Raw genomic sequence first — 8,527 nt, 5'->3', positions numbered from 1 at the left:
ACAATTTCCAAAGTGAAAAGAAAATACTGCAGATGGTGGATTTCCAATGTGAGACTCTCGGGAGAGGTGGATTCTGGGGGAGATTAGGTTGCTAAACAGACACTGTCCGTACAATGTAAAATAATATTGTTTTAGGAACAAGCATTTCTGTAGAGGCTTTTGATCCATTTTGCATCTGCAGATTTATTTTAATTCATTATTGGGATGTGGGCATCACTAGCAAGGCCAGCATATTTTACGTACATACGTAGGATATACGGCACAGAAACAGGCCATTCGGCCCAACCAGTCCATGCCGGCATTTATTCTCCACTCGAGCCTCCTCCTGTCTTTCCTCATCTAAATCTATCACCATAACCCTCTATTCCCTTCTCCCACATCTGCTTGTCCAGCCTCCCCTTAAATGCATCGATACTATTCGCTTCAACCACTCCCTGTGGTAGTGAGTTCCACATTCTCACCACTCTCTGGGTAAAGAAGTTTCTTCTGAATTCCCTCTTGGATTTCTTGGTGACTGTCTTATATTGATGGCCTCTAGTTATGCTCTTCCCCACAAGTGGAAACATTCTCTCTGTATCCACTCTATCAAAACCTTTCATAATTTTAAAGACCTCTATTCGGTCACCCCTCAGCCTTTTTACAAGAGAAGAGACCCAGCCTGTTCATCCTTTCCTGATCTGTATACCCTCGCATTTCTGGTATCGTCCTTCTAAATCTTCTCTGCACCCTCTCCAGTGCCTCTATATCCTTTTTATAATATGGCGACCAGAACTGTACGCAGTTCTCCAAGTGTGGTCTGGCCAAGGTTCGATACAGGCTTAGCATAACTTCCCTACTTTTCAATTCTATCCCTCTAGAAATAAACCCTAGTGCTTGGTTTGCTTTTTCTATGGCTTTGCAAACCTGTGTCGCAACTTTTAGTGATTTGTGTATTTGTACTCCGAGATCCCTTTGTTCCTCTACCCCACCTAGACTCGCACCCTCCAAGTGATAAGTGACCTCCCTATTCTTCCTGCCAAAATGTAATACCTCACATTTATCTGTGTTGAAATTCATTTGCCAATTATATGCCCATTCTGCAAGTTTATTAATGTCCTCCTGTCATTTGTTGCAGACATCCTCAGTATTGACTAGCCCCCCCAATTTGGTGTCATGCGCAAATTTAGAAATTGAGTTTTTGATTCCAAAGTCTAAATCGTTAATGTAAATTGTGAACAGCAGTGGTCTCAGCACTGATCCTTGTGGAATGCCAATCCTCAGTTTCCCATTGAGAAGGCGATGATGGGCCACCTTCTTCAACCGCTGCAGTCCGTGTGGTGAAAGTACTCCCACAATGCTGTTAGATAAGGAGTTACATGATTTCCAACCAGGATTGGTGAAGGAACGGCGATATATGTCCAAGTCAGGATGGTGTGTGGCTTGCTGGTAAACTTGGAGGTGATGGTGCTCCCATGCACCGGTTTCCCTTGTCCTTCTAGGTGGTGGAGGTCGTGGGCTTGGGAGGTTCTGTCAAAGTTACAGATGTATAAAGCCCCTCTCCTTCTCCCCCACCTCTCTCTCCTCCCATAGAGGCCATAGTCTTGTGTAGGCAGGTTCCCTTCCCTGAAGGACATTTGGATTTCCAGAAGGCATTCGATAAGGTGCCACATAAAAGGTTACTGCACAAGAGCTCACATGGTTGGGGTAATATATTAGCATGGATAGAGGATTGGCTAACTAACAGAAAAGAGAGAGTCGGGATAAATGGGTCATTTTCCGGTTGGCAAACTGTAACTAGTGGGGCACCACAGGGATCAGTGCTGGGGCTTCAACTATTTACAATCTATATTAATGACTTGGATGAAGGGACTGAGTGTAATGTAGCCAAATTTGCTGATGATACAAAGATAAGTGGGAAAGCAAGTTGTGAAGAGGGCACAAAGAATCTGCAAAGGGATAGAGACAGGCTAAGTGAGCGGGCAAACATTTGGCAGATGGAGTATAATGTGGGAAAGTGTGAGGTTATCCACTTTGGTCGGAAAAATAAAGAAGCAAATTATTATTTAAGTGGAGAGAGATTACAAAATGCTGCAGTACAGAGGGACCTGGGGGTCCTTGTGCATGAAACACAAAAAGTTAGCATGTAGGTACAGCAAGTAATCAAAAAGGCAAATGGAATGTTGGCTTTTATTTCAAGGGGGTTGGACTATAAAAGCAGGGAAGTCCTGCTACAACTGTACAGGGTATTGGTGAGACCACACCTGGAGTACTGCGTACAGTTTTGGTCTCCTTATTTAAGGAGGGATATACTTGCATTGGAGGCAGTTCAGAGAAGGTTCACGAGGTTGATTCCTGAGGTGAAGGGGTTGACTTATGAAGAAAGGTTGAGCAGGCTGGGCCTGTACTCACTGGAGTTTAGAAGAATAAGAGGTGATCTTATTGAAACATATAAGATACTGAGGGGCTCGACAAGGTAGATGCAGAGAGGATGTTTCCCCTCGTGGGGAAATCTAGAACTAGGGGGCATAGTTTCAGAATAAAGGGTCGCCCATTTAAAACTGAGATGAGGAGGAATTTCTTCTCTCTAGGGTCGTAAATCTGTGGAGTTCTCTGCCCCAGAGAGCTGTGGAGGCTGGGTCATTGAATATATTTAAGGTGGAGATAGACAGATTTTTGAACAATAAGGGAGTGAAGGGTTATGGGGAGCGGGCAGGGAAATGGAGCTGAGCCCAAGATCAGATCAGCCATGATCTCATTGAATGGCGGAGCAGGCTCGAGGGGCCAAGTGGCCGACTCCTGCTCCTATTTCTTATGTTCTTATTAGTGAACCAGTTGGATTTTTATGATAATCCGACAGCTTTCATGGTCACTTGTTTCTGGTGCTGGCCCCACAAATGACCAGATTCATTGAGCACAATTTCACAAACTGCCTTTCCTTTTTTGTGGGTTCTCTCTCACGCTTCCTTTTTCCTGTTTTGAATTAATTTTACAGGGTATTAGAAGGGGAGGATTTGCAGACAGGAAGCTCAAACTAAACATCACGTCAAGAGTAACTTGCTTCATCAGGACCTGAATATCATCGGCCTTTGCACATGGAAGCAAAAAGCACCGTTCACAGCGGGAAGAAACCGTACACGTTTTCTGTGTGTGGACGAGGCTTCAGCCGATACTCTGGCCTATCGAGACACAAGCGCAGTCACACCAGGGAGAGGCCGTTCGCCTGCTCTGAGTGTGGGAAGGGCTTCACTCATTCCTCTCACCTACTGAGACACCAGCGAGTTCACACTGGGGAGAAGCCATTCACCTGCCCTGTGTGTGAGAAGAGGTTCACTCGCTCATACCACTTGCAGACACACCAGCATGTTCACACTGATATGAGACCCTTTAAATGTTCTGACTGTGAGAAGAGCTTTAAAAGCAAAAAGGATCTGCTGAGACACCAGCGAGTTCACACTGGGGAGAGACCGTTCACCTGCTCCGTGTGTGGGCAGGGATTCACTCAGTCATGCACTCTGCTGACACACGAACGCACACACACTGGGGAGATTCCGTTCACCTGCTCTGTGTGTGGGAAGGGATTCACTTGTTCATCATACTTGCTGAGACACCAGCGAGTTCACACTGGGGAGAGGCCGTTCACCTGCTTATTGTGTGGGAAGGGATTCATTCAGTCATCCACCCTGGTGACACACCAGCGAGTTCACACTGGGGAGAGGCCATTCACCTGCTCCGTGTGTGGGAAGGGATTCATTCAATCATCCGACCTCCTGACACACCAGCGAGTTCACACTGGGGAGAGGCCGTTCACCTGCTTGTTGTGTGGGAAAGGATTCACTCAGTCATCCACCCTGGTGACACACCAGCGAGTTCACACTGGGGAGAGGCCATTCACCTGCTCCGTGTGTGGGAAGGGATTCACTCAGTCATCCGACCTCCTGACACACCAGCGAGTTCACACTGGGGAGAGGCCGTTTACCTGCTCTGACTGTGGGAAGGGATTCAGTCGTTCATCCAACCTGCTGACACACCAGCGAGTTCACACCGGGGAAAGGCCGTTCACCTGCTCCGTGTGTGGGAAGGGATTCATTCGTTCATCCCACCTGCTGAGACACCAGCGAGTTCACAATTCACTGCAGGGTTTGGATTCTGCTGTTATTGCTGCTGTTAATCACATCCATGACTGAACCACGTTCATTCTGACAGTTTGACATTGTTTCTGCTGATGTTAATAACTCCTATAACTGGGCTGGAGTTTAATTTTCTGGTTAGGTGTCGGGTAAATCAGCTTTGTTTTAAACACATTGTTGTAGATTTTTTCTTGCCCAGCTGTGTGTTTAGCATCACCTGGCTGGAGCTCAAAGAACAATCTGGGGGAGGATCGTACGGCGGGAACAGAACTTCAGCCTGGACACAGTCCTTCAGGGCCACACTGAGAGGGGCAAACGGCACTTTGGTCTTTCTCATCTCTCTTCACTGACAGCAAAGTCACCGTGCGGGTTAATCTTGAGGCGTGTGAGAAACGTGTCCCAGCCGCTCTCTGCCATGGTTCAGAGCTCCTAGGCACGGAACAGAAGGCTCCTTTACAACTGTGTTTAGAGTCAGGGAGAACAACGGTGAATGCTGGAAACGTGCTGTCAAATCAGAGATTGGTGTCAAATTGCGATCTGTTCCTGACTGAAAGTGAAACGGCAGGTTTAAGTTTCTAGTCTAAATATGACTGTGGTAATCATTCTACGAAGGTTTAACGTGTTTGTGGGACAGTCCTGAATCTACCATCTTAAGGCAGGTTAAAATAAATCTGTTAAAGTCTGCACTACAATAGCAGACGGAGGAGTTCACAGGAGCCTGTTAACTGCTGGTACAATTATACAACAGACATTTGATCTCCAGATAAAGAAGGACCTGCAGCGTGTTTCCAGGAATTCCCTGTTTTATTGATGTGTGTGTGTTAGACACCAGGATAACTAAAAATACACGACCCGGAACATCCACGGGGGTGCGATCCCGACAGTTACTCTGGGATCACTCCCGCTGTTGAACTCCACCACTGACCCTGCTGAAGGTTGTAGGCTCAGGGAGTGGGGCCTCCAGGAGCGGGGCCACCGGGAGTGAAGTGTAAGGAAGCTGGGCTTCAGTATCCTGACAAATGCATGGCAAGGAACCAGAGGAAACCTTACTGAGGAACCGTCTGGGGTTTTACTGGCCAGTGAATGATTCCTGACTGCCTGAACTGTCTTACATTGAACCCAGTTCAGGTCAAGGTGACTTCAGTTTACAAGAGAATAGGGACAAATATCACCCACAGTTGAGGGAGTCAAAAGCAGCCATTAGAGAGGCTCAGAGTTCTTTGGAAATGAAGATGCTGCACAATTGTGGTAATAATAGTAAAAGCTTTTCCAGCTACGTCAGGAGTCAGAAGACATAGTTACACAGAGTTACATAGAATTACAGAGTCTACAACACAGGAACAGGCCATTCGGCCCAACTGGTCAATGCCGGTGTTTCTGCTCCACACGAGTCTCCTCCCACCACTCTTCATCTAACCCTATTAGCATATCCTTCTATTCCTTTCTCCCTCATGGGCTTATCTACCTTCCCCATGAATGTATCTGTGCTGTTCGCCTCAACCACTCCTTGTGGTAGCACGTTCCACATTCTGACCTCTCTTTGGGTAAAGAAGTTTCCCCTGAATTCCCCATTGGATTTATTAGAGACTGTGTTATATTTATGACCTGTAGTTTTGGACTCCCCCACAAGTGGAAACATTTTCTCCAGGTCCACCCGATATAACCTTTTCATAATCTTAAAGACCTCGATCAGGTCACCCATCGGCCTCTTTATTCTAGAGAAAAGAGCCCCAGCCTGTTCAGCCTTTCCTGATAAGTATATCCTCTCAGTTCTAGGATCATCCTTGCAAAGCCTTTTTCCATCTTCTCCAGTGCCTCTATATCCTTTTTATAATATGGAGACCAGAACTGTGCACAGTACTCCAAGTGTGGTCTAACCAATGTCCTATACAAGTTTAACATAACTTTTCTGCTTTTCAATCCTATCCCTCTAGAAATGATCCCCAGACCATTTCCTGTTATGGCCTCATTAACCTGCGTCGCTACTTTTAGTGATTTGTGTATCTGGACCCCGAGATCCCTTTGCTCCTCTACCCCATTTAGACTCTTATTTTCTAAGTAGTTTGTGGCCTTCTTATTATTCCTACCAAAATGCACCACTTATCTTAAAACTAATTTGCTAATTACCCTCCCATTCTGGAAGTCTTGTGTTTTTTAAATATTCGTTCATGGGATGTGGGCGTCGCTGGCAAGGCCAGCATTTATTGCCCATCCCTAGTTGCCCTTGTGAAGGTGGTGGTGAGCCTCCTTCTTGAACCGCTGCAGTCCGTGTGGTGAAGTTGCTCCCACAGTGCTGTTAGAGAGGGAGTTTAACCCATGATTTTGTCACAGTCTTCCTCAGTATTAACTCTACCTCCCAATTTGGTGTCATTGACAAATTTTGGAACTGTACCTCTGATTCCCGAGTCGAAATAGTTTATATAAATGCTGAGTAACAGTGGTCCCAGCACCGACCCTGTGGAACATCACTTCCCACCTTTTGCAAGTCTGAGTAGCTACTCCTAACCCCTACTCTCTGTTTTCTGTTTTGTAACCAGCTTGCTATCCATAACAGTCTGTAAGATCGACAAGATGACCCAGGTCAGGCCGTGTGGAGTGAAGGGCCAGGCAGCAGAATGGATGGAAAGCTGGCTACAAAACAGAAATCAGAGGGTTGGAGTTAAGGGAAGTTTGTAGCGATCTTTCCATCCATTCTGCTGCCTGACCTTTGACTCCACACGGCCTGACCGTGGTCATCTTGTAGACCGTACATACTGCAGACACAGTGCACCAGTGGTGGAGGGGGTGGATATTGAGTCCTGTGGCAGGGGAGCTGATGAAGTGGATTTCTCTGTCCGTGAGTTTTGAGGCATCACTAGTGGCGTTTTTCACCACTTTCCACCTTTAAAACAACCTTGCTGCCAGTTTATTAAAGCCATTAACAGCCACTCGGGTGGGACACACCAATAAATGAGGCCTTGTTTCCCTCAGAATGACAGGCCTGAACCCGAGTTAGAAAACATTTAGTAATTAAACCAGACTGGGCGGGGCCTGAGGTGCAAATCAGTAACGGAAAATTGGTGGCCAGCGTACTTCACACCAGGGCTGAGGACCCGGGGACTCGGGTTTCTGTATCATTTATTGATTAATTTAGTTTATTGCCCAATCTCAATCAGACTGGTGGGTCATCTTGTTGTCTGGCGGAGGCGAGGTTCCCCAGTGGAGAGCTCTCTACGCGGGGGTCCTTCCCTGCACCATTGGGGATCTGGGGTGGAGACTGTTGTAAGGAGCTGCCGTGTGCAACAGTTTTTACGCTCCTTTCCGGACTCCAAGGCCAGACGTGATGTTTCCGGCCTAGAGGAGTCCACGGGCCGTGTATATATTCAGTGTGAGAGGTTGCAGCCCCTGTATAGTTACCTGAAGGAGCTGCTCCTCAACTCTTGGTTACACTTTAGCCCCACGCTCCTAATCTCTGCCCGCCCGGTGCGGAGGGGGGTGGGTAAGTCGGCGGAACATCTCCTGGACCTGCTCTTGGGCCTGGCAAAAACAACAATTTGTAGGCCCAGGATGGACGGGGCCCATGGCGGGGTCACTCTGGCTGCCTGCCTCTCTCCTGTGGTCTTGTCCCTGCCCGGGTGGCCCTGGAGAGGAAGCAGGCGGTGTCCACCGGTTCACTTGATACCTTCCTCGACCGGTGGGCACGGAAGGTATCAAGAGGCGATAATCGATCCTCACGATCACATTGTGATGTAATTATTAATTGTGTGTGTGTCACAAATACATTTCTTCTATTTTGATACAAAATCTCTACGAGACATGTTAAACTACTAGTTATTTAATCAGGGCTGCAGCTGCTGAAAGGTTGACTGTACTGAGGTTTGTGGCCAGAGCTGGCAGACGTGTTGTTCTGAAGTCTGATGTCTCACACCTGAAGAGTCTGTTTATGTCGTGTTGTAATGACCTTTTTCTGTTGCCTGGTGTCAGAAATAGAAATCAAAGGGAGATTGTGGTGTCTGTGTGTAGATAAAGACACTGAAGACAGGAGTTGGTTCATAGGTATTTACTAAGCAAGTCTGGGGGGGGGGGTTTCTAAAGGATATATACAATACACAGGCTTATATAGCCCAAGTGGCAATTACCGGCATTACGCACACCTGGGGCTCTTAAAGGCACATACACCATAATTGCTCTTAAAGGCACATACACCACAATTCCTCCCCTTCTAGCTAACTAGTACATCATATTTTAAGTAATCATTAATTACATGTTATATGCAAAATAATATACATTGCTGTATTAATTAATTATAAGTTAGTCTCTCAGGAGGCTTCCTGACTCGGTCCGGATAACGCCTCGGGATGTAGTAGTTTCTGGTGGTGTAGTAGGTTCTTCTGGCAAGGCTGATTCGGCTTGAAGGCCAGTGTCGGGTTCATCGGGCTCCA

At 46.9% G+C, this 8,527-nt stretch overlaps 1 protein-coding gene across 1 annotated transcript; it reads left to right on the top strand.

The window, feature by feature from the left end:
- Positions 1–2,953: 2,953 nt before the first annotated feature.
- On the top strand, positions 2,954–4,397 carry LOC147118819 (uncharacterized). Its single transcript, XM_085983730.1, has one exon. The coding sequence runs from the start codon at positions 3,072–3,074 to the stop codon at positions 4,161–4,163; it is 1,092 nt and encodes a 363-aa protein (XP_085839856.1). The 5' UTR covers positions 2,954–3,071; the 3' UTR covers positions 4,164–4,397.
- Positions 4,398–8,527: the final 4,130 nt, after the last annotated feature.

Source organism: Somniosus microcephalus, chromosome 4, assembly GCF_052327205.1.
Source record: "Somniosus microcephalus isolate GS21.2 chromosome 4, FLI_Smic_1.0, whole genome shotgun sequence".
NCBI classification, from domain to species: Eukaryota; Metazoa; Chordata; class Chondrichthyes; order Squaliformes; family Somniosidae; genus Somniosus; species Somniosus microcephalus.
This window is presented reverse-complemented; position numbering and strand designations above follow the sequence as displayed.